Source organism: Lampetra fluviatilis, chromosome 43 (assembly GCF_964198595.1).
Source record: "Lampetra fluviatilis chromosome 43, kcLamFluv1.1, whole genome shotgun sequence".
Taxonomy (NCBI): Eukaryota; Metazoa; Chordata; class Hyperoartia; order Petromyzontiformes; family Petromyzontidae; genus Lampetra; species Lampetra fluviatilis.
The window spans coordinates 4,244,184-4,269,865 of NC_136317.1; the positions used below are offsets into that span (position 1 = coordinate 4,244,184).

The window sequence follows — 25,682 nt, forward strand, 5'->3', positions numbered from 1 at the left end:
CCTCCGGCATTGCGCTCCGTTTCCCCCCCCGGGGCGGTGGTGTGGTGGTGTTCCGCAGTTGTGCCGCGAGTTCCAGCGCGGCAACTGCAGCCGCGGGGAGAGCGAGTGCCGCTTCGCGCACACCGGCCGAGAGCACGGCGGTGGACTCGGCGGACAACACGGTGACCGTGTTGCATGGACCACGTGAAGGGCCGCTGCTCGCGCGACAAGTGCAAGTACTTCCACCCGCCGCTGCACCTGCAGGCGAAGCTCAAGGCCAGCCAGCAGGCAGCGCAGCAGCACCAGCATCAGCACCAGCACCAGGCGGCGGCGGGCCGCGGCTCAGGCAGCCGCAGCGGCGATGGTGAGTGCTTTCTTTTCCTCCTCCCTCCCTCCTGCTCGCTGTCCTTCTCGTCCTCCTCGTCCTCCTCGACCAGCACGTCGTCACCGAAAGCGCAGACGTGGGCCGCCGGGGGGAGCCAAGCGGATGCACGGCGGAGCTCCGGCAGCGGTCGTTCGATGTGGTCACTTTGCAGCTTTCGCGTTGGGCGTGAGACGCCGTGTTAAAAAGTCTCCGAATGCGACATTTTTACAGGGAACATGAGGAATGGCAGGTATTGGCATTATGAATGACATTATGAATGGCAAGTAACGCGTTCTTTGGGATTCGGTGTTTATATTGTTTGAAAATGTATCTTGCGAAGTATAAGAAACATACACAACAGCCTTAGGCATCTAGTAATCGCAATTCACAAGTTTGACAATGCATTGTCGACAATTGGCGGTTGATATGCATTAGCTTTGTGCGCGCACAGTACGAGTAGCACATTTTCTAAATTATTATTTAAAAGTAATACAAATTAATTAAATTCCATCCACTGCTAGATTAAGGCCAGTCCACATGATGTTGATCATGCGGGGTTGTTTGACTGCTTCACTACCCTGGGCAATGCAGTTGTTAGTGAGTGGGGGGCCCTAAGCTTCAGATTTAACTCGTCACTGATGTTATTACTCCCCGGCCAGGAATCGAACTCTGCTCCACCGCCCATGTACTGTTATATGTAAAATTATTATGAGAAGACTATAAGGTTCTTTTTTTATTGTGCACTTGCTAATGTTCGTGTATTCTTTTATACAAACTCATTTTAGTTTTTAAATGTGCTGTTTTATGTCGGTGTAAATAAATACTAATTAGAAGTAATGAATAATTGGTCCAAATTAATAATTGGTACAAATGTTTGGCATAACAAATGACCACATTTGTGAGATGCAATTTTGTATGGACGACGCTATATTAAAAATCAATTACTGTTATTAATTATTCTTGAGTAATTTTTTTAGGTGACCACAACAACATAATCCTGGCCACTAGGCGGCCTTCCATTGATAGCAATTATAACAATTCATTTCGTGGAGCTGTTCCGACAGATTTTTTACTGGTAGGAGCCACCTGGTTCCACCAGCCCACAGGGGATTATTGTGTCCGTCCGTCGTGCATCAAAAAATAGGAGTGGCTGGGTGGGGAGGGGTCGGGTGGGGAGCGGTCGGGTGGGGAGGGGCTGGGTGGGGAGGGTGGGGCTGGGTGGGGAGGGGCTGGTCACCCCGTGGTGCCCTTATAAAACTCAACGTTTAACCTACTCCGGCTTGTGCCCGCCCTCACAGTCGGGCATATTTGCGGAATACACCACGCCGCCGTTGACCCTGGCCATTGACCGAGGAACCCAACGTTCCTACCAGCTCCCTCCGCAGGAATGTGTTTTTACTTTCACACCATTGTATCATTAAAACTGTAGCCTTAGTATATCCGCAAAGTGAAAATCAGTTACTGCGTTAATAATGGCTCTTACCAATTGCCGTGGCTCATTTAACAGTCCACGGTGTAAATGATCGTCAAGACGTCTGCGAGTTCAATCAGAATCCGGGTGACAAGAAACACAAACTGATGGGCGTCGAGCGAACCAAAGTCACTTCACGTTCTAAGTTTCCCTGCCACTTTTGAGCCCAATTTGGTGGCATTTTAAAAGTGACATGGGCTGTACATGCGAGCGTGCACTATCATTTTAAATCAATCCCGTATATATATATGTTGCTGTGATCTGTACAGCGTTTATTGCATCCTTGGATTGGTTAGAAATAAAAACTTTAGCATTCAACTATAAAAAACCCGTCAAAACTTTCCATCCTTTCATACAATACATATTTGCGCTCGCAATTGTATGCACTTGTACTTGTGAACATTAATGTGTCACTGATGTATCACATGTTCAATAAAGTAGCCGGTGCTTCTATGAACGTGTTATTAAATTGGCTAAGATGCTGACCTGTCACCTGCCAGCTCACTAGCTAAAGTAGGTGCAACGTTTGAAGATGGGTTATTCATACTCGAGTGGTCTAAATCAAGGGCTGCGGTATTCGGATGCAATGCTCGCTCGCTACTGAACCGGGGTTTAATTTCAGCCGGGGTCTGTTCGGATTGGTAACCCAGAAAATATTTCGTCACCCAGCACACCACATCTAGTATTCCTCTCGCGATGGCAGTGGCTGTCGTGAAAGGTGGCAAGCAGCTTGGGGGGGATACCTTATTCACCAATGGAATGATCATGGCTTGTTCAAAAGCTTGCTAAAAACAGATAGCAATGACACGCAGGCTTGGCTCAAGCTCCTCATTTGCTTGAGAGACAGCGGCTTGAAGACACAGAGAAACAACAATAAGCCCAGAAGACAAGGGTCAGGAGTGGTGATTACTGTGACAACCGGTGAAGCGGATCTCAGGAGCTGTCCTGGGCCCACTGCGCACGTCATCTCTGTTGTGCTAATTTGTGTTGTTGTAAGGGTGTGTATCGTTGGTCTTGTTAAGTCACAAGCGAACTCTCACGAACCAAACATAACCGTTTAAGATGCCGATGGATCACTGCCTCTCTGCTCCTTGGGGACGGACCGCGTGATGATCATGGCTGATGTTGATGATGACTGTGGCTCCTAGTGACATGCCACCCACTCCAATCTACCAGTGACCCTGAAAATATTTGGTGAGAAATTAAGCCCTGGGGCATGAGTGACTGCGAGCCGCAAGCGTCGGTGACGAGCGCCGGCATGACTCAGAGCAGATGTGCGGGGATCATGCGGGAGAGAGGAATCTGGCTGGAGAGACGAGAGTGAGTCATGCGCAGCGTGTCCCAAGGATCGAGAATATTCGTGGCGCTGCCGCCAATGCAGCAGCGGTGGCATACGCCCCCAAGAGGAGGCCTGCGCTCACAGCACGCCGAGCGGTTCAATAACAGGGCGCATTTTTTCTTTTACACAGCGCCACGTTAAAGCGGAAAAGCATTCAAATTAGGCAGCCACTACCACCGCCACCCTACGTGCCATGTTTACAAATTATCGCGTGTTTTTTTGTTTCAAATAAATATTGCACGCCGCGTATTTATTGGTCGCGCGGACATAAAGTTGAATATTAATGTAAATCAATATGAATGAAAAAGTCATGGTCAATGTCAAGAGGTGATCATCGCCGCTGATGTTGATGCTCCCTCGCCATTGCTTCCTTCCACCAGATCTTGCAGTTTTTTGCTCTGTCAACCACCCAGTATCCAAGGTCTGCTCTTACAGTGTCCCCCATTCTTCTTGGACACCCCTTTACATGCCGTTTTGAGCATTTGACAGTCATTTCTGGATTTTGTCAGCTTTTTCACAGCTGGTTTGGCTGTGGAATCCCATTAAACATTTGAGAAAACCAGTCTCATTCACCCACCAAGAAAAAAAATGCCAAAGTCGACAATGCATTGTCCTACTTGGCTTTCAATTGTCCTGGTATGTACAGCGGTTAAAACTAGTTATTCAAAGCGGCTTGCGCATGAGTGAGAATAGGGAGGTAGTTGACAGCTTTGGTTATTTGGCCAATCTGCAGAATACCGGAAGTTGTGAGAAGGAAATTAAGAGACAATTTGCATTATGTGCGTTGGAACTTAATTTTGCACCGTACGTGGCCAAACCGCACTAATCAGAGGTGCGTGGGGAAAGACAACAAACTAAACACAAAAAGCAGTTTGAAAGAAGTGAGTTTACAATCTAGATTTAACAGGGTGAGATGATAGGATCACATCAACCAATTTGAAAGAGGTCAACTCCACTGTATTTATCGTTTTTGGTTAATATTTCGGTCAGAGAGATAGACTTCAAGAAACCCACTGGAAAGAAGCTGCCTGACGAATGCACGTGCATGCGGAGGATGTGAAGAACTTAATGGGATGGAAGGGTTAGCAACTTCGAATTTCGGGGGTAGTGACGTGGCAACAAAGTGCCTTCGACGTAATGAGGTGGAGAAAGAGGTTGTTGATGGGTGGAACACGTGTCCAGGGTGGAAGGAGGCGGGCAAGTAACCGAGACATTAATTCATCACGCATAGTCAGCGAAGGACCTTTGCGCCAATCGTGTGACCTCTTGCGACAGTATTCGCATAAAATGCTCTTGCTGTTACACACCGGCGTTTCGACTGATTTGTTTGATTCACGGATCACGAGGGGACCCGGAGGCATGGTTACCACACGGGCGGCGTCATTTCGTTGAGGGTTGCAGTCTTCGCTTTGAACGTCAACCAGTTACCGAGACGGCGGGCATTGGAGTGATACTCATAGGGGGGAAGGACAAAAAAGCCAGACGGTGGGGATACTTTACGAGCGGACCTTTAAAGTTTGGTGGTGACTTAGCTACTACGGGGGTCAAGCGGTAGGTAGCAAGTGATGGTGCGGTGACATGGACAACCTTGGCCACAGTGACCTCAGCGTGAAGCTGGACATGAACCGCGCAGATGTGACGTGGGGCTATCGGTGTTGTTCACCAGCAATTGGAACGTGTTCATAGCGCCGGTGAAAGCCTTCGCATTCTAAATGCCGTTTGCCTGGTGCTTGCGTTTTGCGAAAAACTACGGCCCAGCAGCCATAGAGATTGTTTACCTTTGAAAAGTTTTGCACGGCACACAGCTGCATCTTCATGCTTTGTTTCGGAAGGTTTTGTTCCAAACGGCGGTGTGGTGAGGGCCCCTGTCTTTGTTCTGCTTTGCTTGGCAATTTACTTTGAAAGACAACTTCGTGTGAGTTTTGTTATAAAGAGAAGTTGAGGCTTTCTCTCATTAATGCGTCGAAAAAGTGTTTTTTTTCATCTGCAACTCTTCCGTTGGCGTGCAGCCATTACAACAACACAAATGACCACAAATATGGCATTTCACCAAAAATAAGCGTACATGAATTGATGTACATATGTAAAACTGAATTTTTTCAGCCCTTTGTCAATCCGCTGCTGGATGAAGGCCTCCCCCACAGCGTACTTCACCACGCTGGTTGGTGAAGGGAATGCCCAGAACCATTTCGGCATTACTCGCCGCCACTGATGTCCGGCATCTGGGGTTAAAGCGCAGTGCGTGAACCACTTCACCACTGCTCCCGCCATGTCTAAATAAATGACACATTTAAACCATAAAAAACACGTAACTTTCGGTAAAATTAGAATTTGACGTTTGAATTTAAATATATATTTAGTTTAAATGTATTTTGTTACATTTTATCAATGCTGAATTATATGCGAGTATATTTTAAAAAAATTCGTCTGGCCGTGTGTTTTCACGCTTTCAAAAGATTATGTATTGTACTCAGACACTTTCAAGCAATGCACCTTATGAAGCCGAAGTCGCTCGATTTACACGGGCAAGTGGATAAAAAAATGTATGAAGAGTATTTTTCACACTGGGTTAAAATGCAAGAGTTTGCTTTTTCATTGAGACTACCCCCCAGCCGCAGAATACAAATGATTCTGTCTGGCAGACGTGGCTTCTAATTTATTTATTTCACAGCCTTTCTCTTATGTTTTGTCAAATAACGGAGAAAAGGCCCTCCTCCCTACAACACTTCCTGTACCTCCCTGCCTTTCCTCCTCTCCCACTCCAAACATGAGCTCACCGTTTCTAAAGGAGTCGTTCATTAAAAAAAAATGCGTATGCATACACGAAGGGTGGCAGAAGAGGTCGGGGAAATTATACCCGGGGAGATGTGAACTCCTCGCTAAAAATTGTGGAGATAAGTCGCACGTACCACCAGGTGAAATTTCCAGGGGAAAGTGTTATGAATTCCCACATATATAATAAATGTACATGTGTCCTGTTTGTGTGTGTGCGCGAGTGCACTCGTGTTTTGGGGTGTAACGATTTCATCCCCGCCTACGGCTATTCCAACAATTGTCACCATCCTTGGCCGTGATTCAGTTCAAAGCTCGTTTGTCCATTCTGGCTTTTGGAGCGCATGTCGCGGCCACTAGTGGCTGCTACAGGGATCACGTGACCCCATTACGGTGTCGGAAGTGGTGTCACGTGCCTGCAGACACGGGAGCCCATTTGGCAGAGCCCCCCCCCCCCCCAGTGTTTATGGCTACTCTCACAGACCCCCCCCCCCAACCCGCCATCACTGCCCGTAGTTCGCTGCCAATTGCTTACCCTGCTATGCCATACCTGGCCACATATTCAGCCACGCCGTACCCGGCCTGCCTAGCAGAGAGCCTCCCGCCCCCCCCCCTCAGTGTTGATGGATACTCTTCGCCTGTATTTCAATTTCATTTTTGCTGTGTTCAGAGAAGGGCACCTTTGACTGCTTTATAATCGAATTCTTGAATAATTTCATTCAATTCCTATTTCCTGTTGTTGACGGGAAAGAGAAGGAAAAAAAACTCATTGGCTGGAAAGTGGGGGGTCCAGTTTTCGAAACAACACGTCATGATAATAAACATTGCAAAGGGGCTTTGCTTTATACACGTCTTGAGCACAACAGAAAGTCCCGACATGCTTTGCTTGTGAAGATGATAGCGCCCTTCTTGTGCCACTTCAGCGCAACCTATACGGCGACCACTGGCTCAAGAGGTGAGCGTTGTGTGGCCATTATATTTTAGGTGCCAGTAATAGGACAGCGAGGCAGTGTGGAAGGGCCGTCAGAGCCTAATGGGGCGCAAGGCATGCTGGGATTTCCTGTTGTGTTTTTACCCCCTGAAACGCTTTTCTGCTCGTTATTGTCCTCGTATTTCCGCCACTGCTCTGCTGTTGCCACCAGATGGCCGTCGGGACGGGCTGGGGTTTTCCAGGCGACACGCTATCTTTGGGACAAGTACAAATATACCCCCTCCCGTCTTCACGTGTGGCGAGACCTTGGATGCAAAAATACGGTGGTGGCTTTTCCCCACTTCTTTTCAAAGCAGAAGCAAAACAGGAATGAGAATCCGGACAGTGCGCGGTCACAACGACTCTCTCGGTTTTTTTAGCAGTTCCTTACGGAGTGTAGAGCCATGCCACTCGCAGTGGGCATCATCCAGGCGCCACCATAGTGGCAACAAACCACACGCCTCGCTCAAGCTACGATCTCGTCTTGTCGCGGCGGCCCGGCATGAAACAACAGGACATTCCGTCACGCTCATGGGTAGACGGTGACGCACGCATGTTTAGTGTTTGAAGAGCTGGACCCCCCCTTTCCCCCCTCTTCCACCCCTTCCCTTCCACCACCCTCTCCTTGCACCCCCTACCTCCGCAGGGAGTGTGGCGTCTGCATTGTAACAGTCGCAGTTTAGTCTTTAGATTCATGTTAATGTGAATGTTTCATTGGAGAGATCTAAATTGCCATTTATGCAGGGTCGTTTCACATGCATGCTTTTGCACATGCCGGGTTGTTAAAGTGTAATTTAGAAAATCACGGAAAGGAATATGGCGCGTTGTAGTTTCGTATTTTTCCCAGAGTAGTATTTGGTATACATTTACTAACCTACATCACACTCGATAAGTCATATGTTGGGATAATTATATTCGCCTTGAATTTGTTTCCAAATTACTCTTTCACTGGATCAACCTGTCACTTTTCCTTTTTGGTGTACAGATTCTAGCCGGTGCTTTTTAGTGACTGTTTGCTGTTGTTAACCACATTAAAGTTTCTAATCACAAGTCACAGTGAGATTTATTTTGAAAATGTATATTTATATTTATGACGTGGATTTTAAAAAGCATTGCCATACATAATGCTATGGAACGTGGTCATTTCCGTAAGAATGCAAATGAATGCGCTTTGCAGAAATGCTTTGAACGCGCGCTTTGTGCTATCTCGGCTTGGTATCGCATTGCAGTATAATCGCTGTTATATGTCATTTAATCGTGTTTTTGTGCTTGTTTTTTCTCCTCACCTACCCACAATGCAACCCCAATCCCGTGATGCACCTCTGCTTTGCTGTTTGTGTTAACGCGCTTGAAACCCCCCCCCCTCCCCATTGGCCCATCGCTGCCATTGCTCGCTGCCTGCTAATTAAAGGCCCAGTCGGCTGCTGTCCAATCGCTCAAGCGACCCCTCGAGGCCACCTTTGACCTGGTACTTTGACCTTTCACCTTCTAGCTTTGCTTCCTAGCTTAAGTTTCGGGAGGCGCAGAGGTTCACCGCAACTGGAGGCAAATCCAACTGCTCAGCTCTCGCAAGCATTGTCTTTCGGTCTCCCTATTCTTTTTGTTATTTTCAAATTTTCCCTTTAAAACATTGCACCTGGAGCTTTGCGTTGCTTTGACTGCAAAGCTTGAGGCTTCACAGTGGCTGTAAACAAAAAAAGGGAACGAAGCCACGGGAATCTTTATTTTTTATATTTCGCGAGCTTTTGTTGTGTTTGCAATCGGAAAGTGCGCTCGTTCTGCAAGCGCCAGGAAATGAAACACAAAGCATCGTTGTGTGTCCCGTGGACACTTTGCTCTCGCTCAAGAGCAGCAGAGTCACACGGATAACTCCGCTGCTGTGTTTTACCTGCCGAGCTAAAGTGAATTGCTTGCTTCTCTCGAGTTGTGATGAGCCTCTGCCATGATCAGAACGACTGCACCTATTATTCATTGGTTTCATTTTATTCTGACGTATATGTAAATGTTAATTAAATGCAGCGTTCGATTTTTGTTTCTTTTTTATTACTTTTATGATGAACTCGCGCTGGCAAATATGAATCGCGTAACTCCAGTGTGAGTGGAAATGTGTTGTGATGCACGGTACAGTTGTGCGCAGGTTGGAATATATTGGGCGATAGACTACACACTCACCAAATGGTAAATGCGCAAACATTAATTGTGTGTTTTAATAACAATGCTCAATTGAAAAAAATGTTTATGCCTAAATCCATCCTCTTTCAAGTCAATTAAATTTTAGTTTAAACACGTCTGGCGACCTTCTGGCACACTCGAGCATGAATATTTATATTACGTAAGTAGCAGTAGCAACATCATAACTAACTAATAATTAGTGTAAATTGTGCTGCTTAGAAGTTGTAGACAAACTAAACAGATCTATATATACACACGGACATACGTGTGAATATAAAAAAATCAACGTGCATAAGTGCCAAGTCATCGGTAATTGTTTTAAATGCGGGAAAGCTTTTTAAACTTTATTTAAACCAGGTGCTGTGTTTGTAAAAGTGACAACATTTGGGGGGGGGGGGGGGTGTTGCTTTTTTTGTTTAAATTGCCAAACACATCGCGTTATGAATGCATGCCTGGCGCCAGCGCCTCCCCTTGTCAGTTCTAAGCGACGGCTTCAAAAAATGAATAAACGCGGGACGCCTCCTCTGTGCTCCGCTTTGCTCGTAGTTGGCAGGAGCCTACCCCCCCCCCCGCCGTGTTCTTAGATGCTTTGCGTGCTCCACCTGGGCAGCAGCACGCTGCCCCTCTCTGCTAGCTCCCCCCGAACGATCGAGAGAGCGAGTGTACAAGTGAGCTTCCGATAAGGCGTTGCCGCAGGTTCTTGCGGAGGAGGGATATTTGTTAATGGAGCCGTGTGCTTGCGCCACTGCAAGTCCCTGTCGTTGCGTTTTGTCCGTCTCATAAACCTCGCGTGTCTGTGCAGCATGCTGGACGAAACGGGAGCTAATTAACGGCTTGGAGAACATTTATTTACTCGCCCACTTTCAGGCGCGAGATGAATTACAATGGAAACGAGCAAAATTAATACAAATAAAATCTCGCTGATGACGGAAACGCTCGGGCCTTAAATTGCCAATCTCATTCCGAGCATCAGTTTTCATTATGAGCGTATCCACGGCTAAGTTTTATTGGCCCTGATGAACCCTGACAAGAGGCGAAATGCTGAGCCTGCGTCTACTTTTGCGCTAAACCTCAAAACTTTTGCGGAGGGCTCCGCTGCTTCTGGGCCCGGCTCGTGGCCGTGAAGGGAAGTGCGCGAGAAGCCTCTTGCTGGGGCGCACGGCCCACCTCGTTGTGACGAACATGGCCCACCTAGTTGTGACGAGCACGGCCCACTCCACCCGAATGGCACTCCCATTTCCAGCGCCAGGATTTTTGCACGGCGGTTTGGTGGACAATGTTCAGATGTGTAAATAAGCATTAGTTCTAGGAATTTTACTTTCTAGGAGGCACGACATGAAGTAATTTTCCGGCTGCTGATGTGAATGTTGTTATGGTGACTTGGTTCAGGCTCGGTGATTTTTGTACACGCACGCACGCGCCCGCGCGCATGTGGTATTTCATAAGAAGGTGTGACACAAAGTGCTGCCCTGTGAGGAGGTGCTAAACAGCAACCAGGCATCCTACGTGGATAATAATTCTGCATGTGGATTCCCTGCCACTGATTGAATTTAATAACGAGGTTAGTATTTCCGTGCGTAAGCGAACTTTAATTCTGGCTGTATTACCGCCATGCGGCTGCATAAATGGGAACCACGCCTCGCATCGGATGTCACGTCGGTCCTCGCAGTCGCTCGGTTGATAGCTGCCATGCTGCTGCATGCCCCGGGAATTTGACTTTTCCAGGCCCTTTGAAAATTTGAGTTTCCCAGATTAGCCGTACGCTTTTACAGCGTCGAAGCTCGTGTCACCCTGGCATGAGTGAGGCATGACCGGGGCGCCCCTCTTGCCGTAGGGCTACCGCATGTTACGTTACCGTGTTCGTGTACCGCCTTGCGGGGCGGGACGCACCCGGCACGTGCCGCTTCGGTGAACGATTCCTAAGCAAAGCCAGAAAACGTGAAATTTCACTTCCAGTTCTTAAGCCGCGTGGTGGACGACAACGTACTCAATCTCAAGCTAAATCCTACACGCAATGCAGACCCTGATGATGAGGATCGGCTCGTAGTATGGCACATTGCAGTGTTTTAAGAGGCTAGATTGTTGTCTTGTGGCGGAGGCTTTTTCTGTTCTCTGGACGTTTAGCAGCACGCTCTTCGGGTTGGCCTGGCCCAAGAGTGAGAGCCCATGTGTGAAGTCATCGTAAAAGATACGCTCGGCGATGCAGCCCCAAGGCCTGTATGGAAACTGCAACTGCTGCGTTCAGATGTATTATGGTCAGGGTGTAGGATTTGTTTTAATAGACGTGCCATGATAGTTGTGAAATACGTCGCATATTTTGTACAATTTACTCGTGATTTGATCGAAAGTTAAGTGTAAATAGTGTTTTGAGCGGTGCTAATTTAGTGCTCAAAAAAGGTTTCGGGAACAGGATAGTGAACACTCACACAAGATCTTCTTGGTTCTTTCGGTAAAGTCACGTAGAAGGGAAGTAATCAAATAATAAAAATAAAACACAATAAAATAATTATCACGACGTTTCGGCCACAACGCACGCAGCCGTCCTCAGGTGAAACCCAGGTCTGTCGAGGCGACAGCGTCTGAATGATTATTATTTTAGAATTATTTTATTATGTTTTATTTTTATTATTTTATTACTTCCCTTCTACTTGACTTTACCGAAAGAACCAAGAAGATGAATCCCTGCAGTCACGAAAGCTTTAAATCGAAATTTAACTCACACAAGACTCGTTTGGTACGGTTGGTTACATACGGTGCGCGAAAGAAGTTCAACATACGTACTCGCACAACTAACATTTTTCAACGTAACCTTTAACACCAAGACACGCGTGCCATATTCTGTCGTTAATGTGTCAAGGCAGCCTCAAATACAGCGTTACGGTTAGGTTGGTGCCCCATATGTCGCCTCGCATTTGTCTTTCACTTTGCATGTCGTAGCTTTTAATAGAACGTCCCGTGTCATTTGTTGACAAATGTGAATCATCGGGCTGGCCGAGGCGAGCGACTTTTTCAACATGCGCTAAAATACACAGTGCTAGGATGTCGTGTAAAAAACGAAATACAATTTATTAGCCCATTACGTGTGTGGCTGTCCAGATGAGCAGCAGAATTCAAAAGGCTTAATGAATCGTGCGCGTTTTTTGGACAAATATGCCTTTTCCTTTGAGAGTATAGATTGCGGTTTCGCTGTGGGATGACCGAGGCGGCTCCATTATGAATCCCTATGTGTTTGCAGTTGCGGCGAAATCCTTACATCAATACTTAATGAATGAATGCAGATGAGCTGTCTGCTAATAAGCCGTTTTCAAAACACGCCGCTGTTTGCCGTGGCAGCATCCGCAGCAAGTGTGGGTAACCTTTCGTGTAGGTTTTGAAGTGCACGCGCGCAAGTCTGCGTGTGTGTGTGTGACAGACCAATGACAAAATCTTCCGATTGTGAGCGTTGCAAACAAACGGGATGAATGTTTTGCCAAGCAATTATGTCTCCTTTCAATTGTATGATGGCACACAATTGCTTATTTTTTTTCTTTATAGAGAATATGCTTGTTTACCAAAGATATCCTCGCTGATTCTCAAGACACTTTTTCACGAGGGTCCTGCTAGGTTTTCACAGTGATCAGTGCTATGCATTTTTTAATTCAGTAATTTGCGAGTACATTTTCAATTTAGTAAATTGGGACCAGGACTTCGACAGCACAGTATGGCCTGCTCTTCTTTGAATGACTTCACATGATCTTTAATGTCCACTTTGAAGCAGAGGGCGTGTATTTTATGGTTATTGCACCCATGGTATTAACCAGGGTTGCCCGCCATAATCGAAACACAAACCTCTGCAACACACGGTGAATGCACTACCAAGTGGCCATGTAAACGACCCATTGGTTCCAATTGATTTCAAAAATGGACTCCATAAAATATTAATGTAATAGTTTGGTAACATTTTCTGGGATTTAGCACCGTAGCCAATTTGTTTCCATTCGTAATAAAAAAAAGTCAACCACATGAATATAATTCTTAGTATTTTATTTTGTGCCAAGATCCGGGCTTGACAAGTCCTGGGGTCAGAACGGCAGCCGTGCTTGTGGGCATACATCACAGTAAGAAGCCCGATTCATGAAACAAAAATGTATCTTTGTTTTAGTATTCATGTAACTCCTCCGCTTCTTGTTCTTTGTTTGTGTCTCTCATTTCTCCCCCTCTTTCCCTTTCATCCTATGCGCCCCGGGCGTCTCCCCACTCCACCCCCGCACTCCCCGCCCCCCCCCCCCAAACCTACCCCCCCCCCCCAAACCTATCCCCCCCCCCCTTCCGCAGGCGCTACCCCCCGGATTCCTTGCTCCGTTACCAAAGAGAGCAGCACTTGACAAAGCCAACGGGGCCACGGCCATGTTCAGCCCCAGCGTCCTGCACTACCAGCAAGCCCTAGCCAGCATGCAACTCCAGCAGCAGGCCACCTTCCTCCCACCTGGTACGCACGCTTCCCCCGCCCACAAAGACAAAGATCGCCCCTATGGCCTTGAGCTGACTTGGGGCAAGTGCTGTTAGCGAGCACCTTTGAAGGCCGGCACGGCACATGAGTGCGGGGGGGGTGGGTGACCAGCACCAGCCCGGCGATGTGAGCTGGAGCTGAGTCTCGATGTAGCGCTGCTAGCCTGCTCAGATTGCCGCGCCCATGGACATGCAACGGCGACGACGACGCGTCAGCGATTGAAATCGATTCTGACGTTTGCGCGTTGCCCGCATCGATCGATGTAATTACTGGTTTTGCATAAGATGTGATAATGATAGGTTCCGGCCAATGAAGAGAGCAAAAATGTGTAAATGACATGGAAAAAAACGACCAACAACCCAAACGAGCTGCAACAAGCTTAACAAACGAATTATTTTTAAACGAAAAGAATCTTGACCCCCCCCCTCCTACGTTATCGTGATAATTCATGGCACAGCCGGGTGCCGGCATTAAAATCTTTTGCAAGCAGGAGACATTAACGCGGACCCTATTCTCAGCCCCAGTCGTTGCCATGCCCCTCCGCGGTCCGCCATTTCCACGTCTCCCGACTCCAGCCTCCATTCCAACGCAAATCGAGCTGCCCGCTGTTTGGAGTGGCCCCTCCCGTTGGCTTGAATGGACGCACGCGCCACGTCGGGGGCTTGTGGAGGCTGAAGGTCTGGAAGCCAGTAGCATCGAATGCGTCTGTTGACGGTGACCCCGATGAACCCAGAGGAGCCTTTGTCTGTGCGCCACCTCCGCACGAGGTGGGTGGAGGTGACCAGAAGTAACCTTTCAATTAGCCCGCTTCGCAAAGTACGCACCTTTTTGCTTTAAAATTGGCCGGCGAAGGTGAAAGTGGCAAATTAAAAGACCCTCAGGACGGTCCAAGTGGCTAATTAAAAGACCCTGGGGAAGGTCAGACCTTTTGCAGGGAGTCGATGTATTGAATTGCACGTGCACCATTCGCTAGCGACGTGTCGGTGCTTGAGCTCGTCGCCGTGGCACGTGGTGGTGCGCTCGCCGAGCGCGCACAGCGATAGCGCGCGCAGCGGTAGCGTGCGCAGCGATAGCGCGCGCAGCGATAGCGCGCGGACGCAGCGGGTTGAGCGGTGGTAGAAGCGGCGCATCGTTGCGGAGGTCGGTAACGAAAGTTTCACCTTCGCACGCAGAGCCTTTTCTCATTCATGAACAGCGGTAGGGCATTTACCGTGCCTTGCAGAGGTGTTGTGGTTCGAGTCCAACAGGCCACATTAACCATGTAATAGCGTGCGCCTGCTTCGCAGTCTATAAACCTCCGTGAGTCAGCCCTGACGAGATTGATCGGCAACTTATCAACAATTCACGAACTTCGATCGGCAAAAACATAACACGGCAAGTCTACGAGTAACTTTATTGCATGCTACGTAACTGCCAAGAAACCTCTGAATTCTCACGTCCATTCTCGGTGAAGGCAGTACATGCCGGTATTGCCCAGTGGAAATGCGGGAAAGCCTCAGGTCTTGACGATATTTATCCAGAATTCATCAAGAACTCGGGAGCAAGAGCGAGAAAATGGCTAGCCACATTCTTCACTGACATCCATTCCACAGGCATCGTTCCTTGTCGACGCCGAAATTAACGACGCGCTTCGTATCGTCAGCGGTTCCCTAAAGTCGACTCCGCTCCCGTGGCCAACATCCGACGCGATGATGCGACGACACGGGAGTACAACAACAAGATAATGAACAACTTCACTGCCGCTCCATCGAGATCTAAAGGAACCCCCACGCCGCCCAAGGCTAAAATCCAGGAGACCGTCCTGGATACGCACCCTCCGCCCTAGCAGTCGACAATAAAGACACCTCCACTCTGTGGTCTGAATCATGGGCGGCTACGGACGTGGCAAACAAAAACATAATTCACGACCGGACGGTGGAAGTACCGTGGATTCTGTATTCCACGACGACTATGGACCACGCTGAACCGCGCACGAACACGACACAGCAGATGCGCGTTCACGTTCCATAAATGGAAGATCAAAGAATCGCCCCAACTGCGACTGTGGAGAAGTCCAAACCATCAAGCACGTCGCCCATGAATGCTCCATCCATGCACATCCTGGCGATATCGCTGAAATCCACACTGCATCAACCACATCATTGGACTGGATGAGGAACTTTTGCATTCACTCATGACGATCATTAAAACTGTTGCTTTTCACACTGCCATACAAAAGACGAAGACGGTGGATGTTAAAGAGATCCCGTGACGTCATTTCCAAGAAGGAGCCAACTGTTGTGAGCCGGCGTCAGATTTGCCAAATTTCAAACAAATTACTTGGAAATTACTTAATTGGGAAATATTGTAATTTTCACTCCCGATTCAAAAACTGAATCGGACGCTCCTGAAAACGAGTCTCAAGACTCGGTGAGGCATGCCTGGGCACACAAACGTAGCACTAAAAGGAATAAAAGGTGCATTTTCAAAAGCGGGACCGTTTAACAGTTACTTTTCGTTTCGATTTAAAGCTTTCGTGACTGCAGGGATTCATCTTCTTGGTTCTTTCGGTAAAGTCACGTAGAAGGGAAGTAATAAAATAATAAAAATAAAACATAATAAAATATAATAAAATGAAATAATGATGAATTATCGTTATTGTTACTTTTCGGTCGCTTCGTGTGGGTCTCTGCATGCCCATTGCGTGCCCAATGCAAGAGAACGCAGCGCCCGGCCTGGCGCTCCTTTAGTCTTTTAAATGTAGCTCGAGCTATGCCGCAGAGAGCAAAGGCCGCCCCCTGTAAAGAAAACGGCGCTGCGTAATTGGCTCGTGATTGCACGGCTCCGGAGCTGCAGGTCTGTCGACCTTTGCCCCCGTGGCTGCAGAGGTCAAGTGAACCCACTACAACATACATGTACACAAAGTGAAAATCCACCGGTCCTCGCACACGCGATTTGATGCATGCATCATCGTGAGCTTAATAACCGATATCAATCTATGAAACTCTGCATCGTTACCCCTACAGCTCGCGCACACACACACGCACGATTGTCCAAGCAGGTCCTCTGTGCTCTGTTAAATGATGCATGCACCACTCACAGCACCCCCATTCATTGCGACGTTGTGTTGTTGTTTTTGCGGCAATCGCAGCCATTAAGGGGACAGCTTCACGAATGTTAAAGTAACTCGTGGCGAGCCTAATAGTATGCGTGGTACGTGGTATGCAGACCCAAGTCAGTGGCACGAATATGCACATATGATGGGGAGGACTTACGGACGACTGTCTCAAGGTGAGGGGCACGGCGAGATCGCGGGGGCGACACGGGGGAGACGAGCGATCGTCTTGCGCGCTTCTGCTCGTTACTAATCCACTCGCCCGGGCATCCTTGAAGCTGTCCTTTTAATTGCCGCGGCTGCCTCCCGACGTCGCTTGCGAGCCCCACCCCTTCCCTGCACTGCTTCTCTCTTTGCGCTGCGCTTTGACTGCGGGGCAAAACCCTCGTTTGAATTCACGGCACCATGAGCTTTGCATTCATGACCGCTCGCACACATTGTTTTGTTTATTTATTGTAGTTTTTTTTTTATTCGTGTCAATTTTATTTCATACGACTACTTTATTGGCGTAATTCGGAACTGAGGTTGGTGTGCCGTATAATAGAGTAATTGATTAAACTGCAACTGGGAACGTACGTTGTACTGAATTGGAAACGTCCAATGTGCCCTGTAATTGATGAAATGCCACTCGGAGTCTACAGCAGACATGACTGTGAATAGGAACGTAGCAGTGCCTATTGTGCCAGCCAATTGCTGTTTCCCCACCCACAGCCATTAACCCATACCTCTACTTACTGATTATGCCCTCGAATTATAATGGTCAGCTATGCGCCTTATTTTCTGCATATTCCTTTCTCAAAATCATTTTTTTAACGTCAAAAACACCACCTATAAAAATCTTGAGCAGTGCCAAGCTTTCTTTGATAAAACTCAAGTTTCCATGGCTTTCCACAAGTGCAAGCAATGGGACTAAGCGTGAACAATGCAATGCTAGTTTTGCTTGGTTTCCCCAATAGACCCCAGCGATTCTCTTCCAGCATTATTAACGTCCCACAACAATAAAGCTTTAGCCAGCCCAGAGTATATCGAGCGATCGCTATAATTCAGCGGACGAACGACTCTAAGTACGGCCGGCCGTGTGGCATTCTGGACGTCGCGAATCGGCTAACTCGTCGGCGTGGTCCCAACGCGGCGAGCGCTCGCTCAACCGTTTGCCGTCGAGGGGCCCGTCGTTGAGACGCGCCTTCTCCCCGTCACCCTTGCTAATGCCCGCAGCGTCGCCCGCTGGAGGGTTCCCGACGCGAGTCCCACGGGAGTGGACTAGAAGTGACAACGGCTCGTCGTCCGTAGGTTCACGTCGACAAGCGAGGAACGCCTGAATTTGGAATTGAAAAAAAAAGTTGAGCTCTGGAAAGAATTTATATTTTGGTCGTTTGCAGTGGAGAGCGACGTTCAAAATGATACGAATACGAATTGACGTAAAAAATTATTAAACGGGCCGTTTTACAAGATTAATGTACGTGGTGGTGAATAAATAAGTCTTGAATTCCCCCACTAATGTTTTTCTTTCCGGCACAATTGATTCCTATTGACATCTGCTGCTTTACCTATTTACGTGTACCCACATAAATACAATTAACCGTCTTTTCTCACTCTGCACCCATCGTCGTCTTTCACAGCCAATCTGTCCCTCCTGCCCTAACTACTGGTACATCCCCGCCGGCACCCTCGGCTGCTCGGCACTGTAAAGTCCCCCCCCCCCCCCGTATCCTGTTAACTGCACCAACCAGACATTCCTCCTCCCGTGTGCGACTTCTGCACCCGAAGGCTGCCTCTTGCGGATGATGTGACCCTGGGAAGAAAAAGGGGCGGGGGGAGGGAGAGAAGGGGGGGCGATCCAGTCACCTTGTTAGTATCGATCGCTTGCCCGGGAGGGCCGCCGATGATCGTTTGCCTGCTCTCAGGCCCGAGGAACCCGTAGTCCACCACACAGAGCATTTTGGAGCACGTCCGGATTTTAGTTCTGCTCAACATCAGCATCAGAATTTGTATTTTTCCCGGAGAAATCCCATGAGCTTTGAAGGTCTTTTTGCATGTTGAACTTCTTTCGTACCGTGCTAATCAGAGGTGTACGGGGGAAGAACGGCAAACTAAACACATCACGGATGTCCGGTAGGGGTGGGTCAGAAAGTTACAGCAACAAACAATACAAAAACACGATTGGAGTGCAATGTATAGGGAGGATCTCTGCGGCCGCTCAAATTTTCCAGAGATCAAAAATCTCTCTCGACTCTCGGCCCGTTTTCATTGTACGAGCGAACGTAACGTGGTTTAACCGTTCGTTTCTGTGTTTGTGTTCCGGATGTTATTATTTGTCTGTTTCAAATTTGTATTTTGTTTCTTCGATCAATGGGCCGCGTATCCGAGCATGTAGTCACGCACGCTGCCACCGCGCGCACACACGCCGCAACGGTCGCATCGCCACAACTCGCACACGTTAAACTGAAGTTTTGTGATGTGTTATATGAAGTACAAAGTATCGCTAAACTTGACAAAAACAAAGTAAATGTATCGTGTGTGTTAAACAACAAAAAAAACCCCGAAGGCAATCGTCAAATTTAAAACAACATTCCGGCAGTGTAACGTTTTAATGAAATACTCTGTGTGCACCTCGGGAAGCAACAGGCAACCATCTGGTCTGGAAATTGGCATCTGATTAAGCCTAATGTGGACCTATTGATTCTCCTCCCCCCCGTTTCTTCCTAACGATCCCCTCCCGCCTCCACCTTGGGTATGCTGCATGCGTCCTGTCAGGCACCGTGCTGTGCATGCCGCCCACCACAAGCCTGGGTATGTTCGGCGATCTCCTTTTCTGCTGAGTTACGGTCGAGTCGGTGTTTCCTCACCCCCGCACCCTGCACCCCCCACCTGCCCACCCCTCCCCCAAGTCCTCCCTGCCCCAACCCCGGCGGCATTTCAATCCCAAATCTGTGATTTCCGTGCGTTCATGGTGCATGGGCGACTCCATTTGGGCGGGGTTCGCAGTTCGTTACGGGGTCCAGAGGTGGTCGCGGCGAGTATGCGGCAGACGGAGACGGCCTCCTGTTGGTGTTGAGGTTGAGGCCAGTGGTGTAGCAACCACGCTGGGGGCCATAGACCGGGAGAGGCTTTGGGGCTACAGACTGGGGGGAGGGGGGGGGGGCTTTGCCATTTCATTTACTTTCACCAGGGCCCTCGGCGCCAAATCACGCTCGGCCGCTGGTTGAGGCGGTCGGCCTGCAATAGTCACCCATGCAGAGCACGCAGCAGTCCTTAGTAGGAAATGTGCGAGTCTGGAATCGGTTTTGTGGAATGTGCCATTTGTTCGGGATGGGGAGGAAAGGAGAGGGGGGGGCTGTTGGCGGGTTGTGTGGGTGTTTTTTTAAGCGCTGCATGGACTTGTTTCAGTGTTATTGAGGTGCGAGGGGCACGGTCTGTTAATTCCGAGGGAGGGGACGGCCGCTGATGCAACTAGTATGCGGCGCTTATTGATTTTGAGATTTTAACCAAAGAAGGCCACGGTAGAATGCCTACCATACGAGGCGGGGGGCGGGGGGTGGGAAAAATATTTTTAAAAGGCAACAGAAAGGTCCAATTGATTTTCCACTCGTGCTAAAGCCATCATCTAACGTAATGCCCCTTTAGATCTTTACATTTTCCATTTTGTTCGCATTAAAGATTTATACACCGGCAACGTTTGATTGACTTTGGTGAACCTGTGGGTGTTAACGGTTGCGATTGGTTGCTGGCTTGAAGTGCATCGACCAAACCCGTGTCGGCTTTTTTGTGTTTCGGCATTGCTGCGAATGTGTCTCGGGCAGTGCTCCGCGACTGAGTGCTCGATGCACGCAATACGTTGCGAGTTTGCTAAGCGCAGTCTTTAGAGGCGCTAGTGCCAAGCGGCGTTAAGAGGCAGGAGCGTCGCGTTGTCTGCTGGATGTACGTGACAAAGAGCTTCATAGCTCCATCGGATTTCTTCAGGATGAATAAAGTTTCTGAATTTGGCTTTTATTCAGCCGACCACAGCGACAGTTCCACGCACCATTCAACAAAATGTAGCAACCTCACAGTCAACTTCTGAACCGTCCGAATGATGCATTTGCGGAATTCTATTGTATTATCAGTAGTTGTTGAAAACACGACTTGAAGCCGAATTGCACCATCACCGTGTATGAAGAGGTTATTTTGTCCAGGGGTAACATCCCACACCCGCGATATTTTGCAAGCATTTCTCCCTTTTCAAGAAAGGCGGACAGATTATTCATGCATTACAGTCTTAGTCGGTTGGCACGATGATTATACTAAATGGCACCCACATCTTTAAAAGTGTCTTACATGTACGTCCAGAGTTTTGGCAATGCCCTGTATGGGTGCAGATGCTCCTGCTGTGTTGGGAATCCGTTGCTGCTGCTGACTTGCATGTGTTTGGTTCCACAAATCATCGTGAGTGGCCCTGGGCCCTTGCGTGTGTGCGTGCGTCCGTATGTACGGAAGGGATATTGAGACCAAAGCACGCTCGTATCCCCATTTGATTGGCAAACCAGACGGAGGAGCAAATTTGATACGATCAGTTGGAAGTTACAATCTACCATCAAAGTAGCTATGCTTAATGCTGGCGAATTGAAGCCAGTTCACAAATGAATACAAATATACATTTTACCAATAGTGTTAAGTGGAGCCAACGGAGTAATGCAAAAATAACTGCAATTTTCAGTTATTCGCAACGTGAATTAAACGTGTGATAATTATAAAAACGTTAATGCCTCCCTCACACAGAAACAGAATCAAAATTCGGATTAAAACAACGTGTTTCACCACGGTCTATTTACAGTGCATTTTATAACTCGTTCTCGCCAAATGTGTGCTCTCATCTTGAAAAAGTATCATTCCAAAGTGTATTGGCGGCTCAGATTTGAGTGCATGGCACCACGCCACACAAACGCACCTGGGGCGATATTGCGACTAACTTTTCCCCAATTTCTCCCAGATTGTGCTACCAGCGTCGCGTCACGAGACCAGGCATCCATTTGGATCACTCAGAGTGCAGTGCAACCCATGATGTCAGAGAACGGCCTTCTCACCCACCCGTACTACCACATGAGAAGTGTGTTCTTCGCAAGGCGGGCAAATTGATATATATTAACATTTTCAGAGGTGGACTTATACCCAAATTAAGCGGGGAACCAAATGTAACATGGCTTTTTTTTACGCATTTATCGATGACTGGGGTTGAGAGACCATCAACTTGCTGAACTTGATGAGAGCCCCATTCAACCAGAGGCGCCCACCAGGATTAGAAGATAAATATCTCGGCGGTGCCAGCTCAGTCGCTGTGACCTCTCAAACGCTCGGCCACATCGCGATTTTAAGGGTGATCATGCCGTTGCTCGGAAGGCCAAGGAGTGAGAGGGGGGGCAGGCGGGCAGGTCGGTGGGCTGGCGGGTTTGTGGGGGGGCAGACAGGCAGACAGGCATGGGGTGGGCGCTCGCGAGCGGAAGTGCAGGCAGCTCTCCCGCTACGTGGCAGCGTCACGCGCACGAACTCCGCCAGACAATGACACGGACACCACCCCAACGTGCGATTGTGTCTAGGGCCAGAGGTTGGCGACCTGCGGCTCCGAAGCTGCGTGTGGCTCCTTTTGAGGGCTGCTTCGTGACGTTATATATTGGGACAACCGTCTGATATTCACATGCATTGCGCGGCTCTTGAAAGATTGATTTTTTTTTACCAAATTCGAAAAAAATGCCCCTTGTTATTTTGATTGCCAGCCCTTGGTCTAGGTGTACGGGAATACACAGGAAATACAATTTTTTTTGCGGATGTGGAACGTCCGCTGCTGGGTAGCACGGCTCAATAGTACATGTACCCTATACAAAACGAAAAGAAAAGGCTGGCTGAAATGACATTGCGGTAACCACAAGTCTGGTGTGAGCGCGACCGTGCGTAGTACAGTACCGTGGAAAAATACGTTAGCCTAGGGTGCCCCCTCCTGTTTGCGTCTTGAACCTCAGAAAATAGTCACAAGGCTACAACTCTGGCACTGTGTACGCATCAGCTGTACAAATTTGCGGGTCCACGTCACACTGGAATGCTATTCTGTACTTGCCACAGCCTCGCGTCTCAATTAAAATGAGAGCAGTGCATTGTCGTTGTTGTTGGGGGGGGGGAGGTGGCACGTGCGTGCATTAATGAGCGCTCTGCTTTTGTAATTGGATAACGGCGTCCTTTCTGCTGTCAGAGGGACCGCTAACTCTAGGCATGGGCTGTCAAGGCAGATCTTTTTTGTCGCCAGTATAGGTCCCAAATTAACAGTGAACGCAGCTGTCTCACTCGAACAAGCGTTCATAACTGTTTTCCCATTACTGAGGTCACTTTGCTTAGTTACGCAGTTTTGAAATCGCATCAGCACTCCCCTCACCAGACGTTTTATTCCGTTATTACTCATGCAGATTATGTAGGGATTGTGTTTGGAATTTAAAGCTGTTGTTTTTTTGTCAGCCGCTGTCTAAAGTTGACTCAAAGGCTGTCGGGATTCTTGCTTGTCGTGTACGAACTGTCCCTTTTCTCACTTGGAGCTGAGGCTCGCTTGACAGCTCAGGGCAGTGTGGAAAGAACAGTTGGTATCATACATTCCAGTGTAGTGTAAACCCTGGCCATCGAGTCAATCATTCGCTTGCTGCAGCCTGTGATGACCTCTTGAACTGGACCAACGATGCTGACATTGGCCGAGTTTGTGCGAGTCATGCAATGGTCACGTGGGACCCAGGTGTCCTTTTAAGAGACAAAAGTATATCTTCTTGGTTCTTTCGGTAAAGTCACTTCGGAGGGAAATAATAAAATAATTAAAATAAAACATAATAAAATAATGAGAATTATTAGTCACGTAGGAGGGAAATAATAAAATAATAAAAATAAAACATAATGGGAATTATTTGATTATGTTTTATTTTTATTATTTTATTATTTCCCTTCTACGTGACTGTACCGAAAGAACCAAGAAGATGAATCCCTGCAGTCACGAAAGCTTTAAATCGAAACAAAAGTATATTGCAAGCAACGCATCGCTTCGTGGAAATCTAAAAGCAACCCTTAGTTTTAGAATGCTGCAATACCAGGCTGTGGACTGTATTTCAAATTGCACAGTAACCCGAGTTGACAATATTGATACATTTAGTCCAAGTGATATTGAACGATTTTAGGTCGATGTCGGTATTGATATCACAGATGCCTTGCCAAATGAAAGATTTACGAAATTTGGCCGAAGGAATGTTTACGGCGCAACTTTAACGTAAACTGTTTTCCACTCTAAGAATATTTTTTTAATTAATCCAACTTTTTTTTTTGCTCGCCTATGTGTATATATCCTGAATGGGCAACCTTTTTTTTAAATGTAATGCTTAAACCACATCCACGAAGAGGGACACATGCACGGTGGCACAATGAACATGGATATATACACAGTAGATAATTGCTTGTTGACCTCAAGCACCGTGTTTTAAAAAGTGAATGTGGTCGTGTTCATTCACTTGAATGTCACAATGGTGTGTGGAACACAATGTACGTTTCGAATCTGGCCCTAAACATGTCAGTGGTTGTAATCGTAAAGTTATATAATGAACAAACGAGACGTCTAATTTCAATGCATAATGATTGTATAAAAAAACGGACTTCCAGTCTGCTCATTGTCACCACATTCATTACCCATAATCCTCGACCACACCGCACAATGAGCTTTATCCAATTGTGACAGTTTTCTTTGGTTGGTTTTATATTTCTCACGTCCTAGTTTTGTTTCCCGTTTTTTTTCCCCGTAACATTTTTGCTGCTTTTTTTCTAATATTATTTTGATTCATTTTGGTTAATGATTTGGTTTGTAATCCCCCCCCCACCCTCCTCCCCGATACGTCTGGTGCGGTGTGGGTCGTGCGCGTGCCCAACCGGCAACATGGCTTTGACGCTCTGCCACGCCTGCCCGCCCGCCCGCCCGCCTGCCCGCCTGCCCGCCCGCCCGCCCGCCTGCCCGCCCGCCCGCCTGCCTGCCTACCGCCCCCTCCGGCCGCCACAACACCACGCGCACGGCCCCACTACTCGCCCTGAACCTCTCCCGCCCGCCCATCACTCCCACCCTGTCCCCTTCACCCATTTGCCTTCCCTCGCGCCTCCAACCCCCCCAAAGTCCCCATGATTCCCGGCCCCGTGGGGAGCCCAGTGTCAGCCACGGCTTCGCCCAACAGCAGCCTACCCTTCGTCACATCCTCCAGCGCTAACCAGGTTTGCGTCCCGGTTTTTTCCACGCCCGCCTGGCTACTTCTGTCTGTGCGTCTCGGGGAGGGGTAAGGAATTGGGGGTTTTACCTGTCCTGTACCTGTCACTCCTTCAGGGAAGCACGTGGGCAGTGTTGTGGTGTGTTCCAGACTTTGACGTGCAGGGTGGTGCGGCAAGGATGCTCAGCTGAGTGGATGCACCCCATTGTAATGCACTTGGACGTCCGTCGTCGGTCCACGTAACCCGAGCGTAGGAGTACCGGGGCGGGTTTCGAGATTTTGAAGTGGGTTTGAGATATCCACCAATTTTTTTCATGTCCCCAAAAAAGCTTTTTTTTACATAAACATGTACGAAAGTACAAGGATACTATTTTGGTGCTTTTGTAAGTTTAGTTCAAGTTCATTTCAAGTTCATTTATTAGGTATAGCCCTGTGAGCCATTCGGCTCTTGAATCGGGTGGAACCGCAACAAACAGAAAACAAAAACATGAACAAGAAAACATCTTAAAGTGAATATGTGCAAACAGAAAATCCAAGAAAAGACAGCTAAATATTGCAGAAAAAGCACCGTACACCAACACTGTGTGCAAAATGCATATTTTAAATAAAAAACGTCGAGGTCTCTTAATCAGATAATTAAGCCCGTGGCTAAAGTAGAAGCGGCTGGGAATACCCCCCCCCCCTTACTACACACATTTGCATGGTCCACAGTGCACTGCTACACGAGGGTAAGGTTGGACATATCCACTTCATGCAAGGGTAAGGCACTTGCATTTCATCCTCCATGGC

At 48.1% G+C, this 25,682-nt stretch overlaps 1 protein-coding gene across 1 annotated transcript in view; it reads left to right on the forward strand.

The window, feature by feature from the left end:
- The window catches only part of LOC144947036 (muscleblind-like protein 2a), a 118,640-nt gene that overhangs the window by 74,416 nt on the left and 18,542 nt on the right, over positions 1 to 25,682 (forward strand). The window contains 9 exon segments of the mRNA XM_078876179.1: positions 59 to 121; positions 123 to 170; positions 172 to 272; positions 304 to 343; positions 8,307 to 8,363; positions 13,382 to 13,535; positions 16,764 to 16,826; positions 19,405 to 19,440; positions 24,806 to 24,900. Coding sequence (XP_078732305.1) covers positions 59 to 121; positions 123 to 170; positions 172 to 272; positions 304 to 343; positions 8,307 to 8,363; positions 13,382 to 13,535; positions 16,764 to 16,826; positions 19,405 to 19,440; positions 24,806 to 24,900 — 657 coding nt within the window.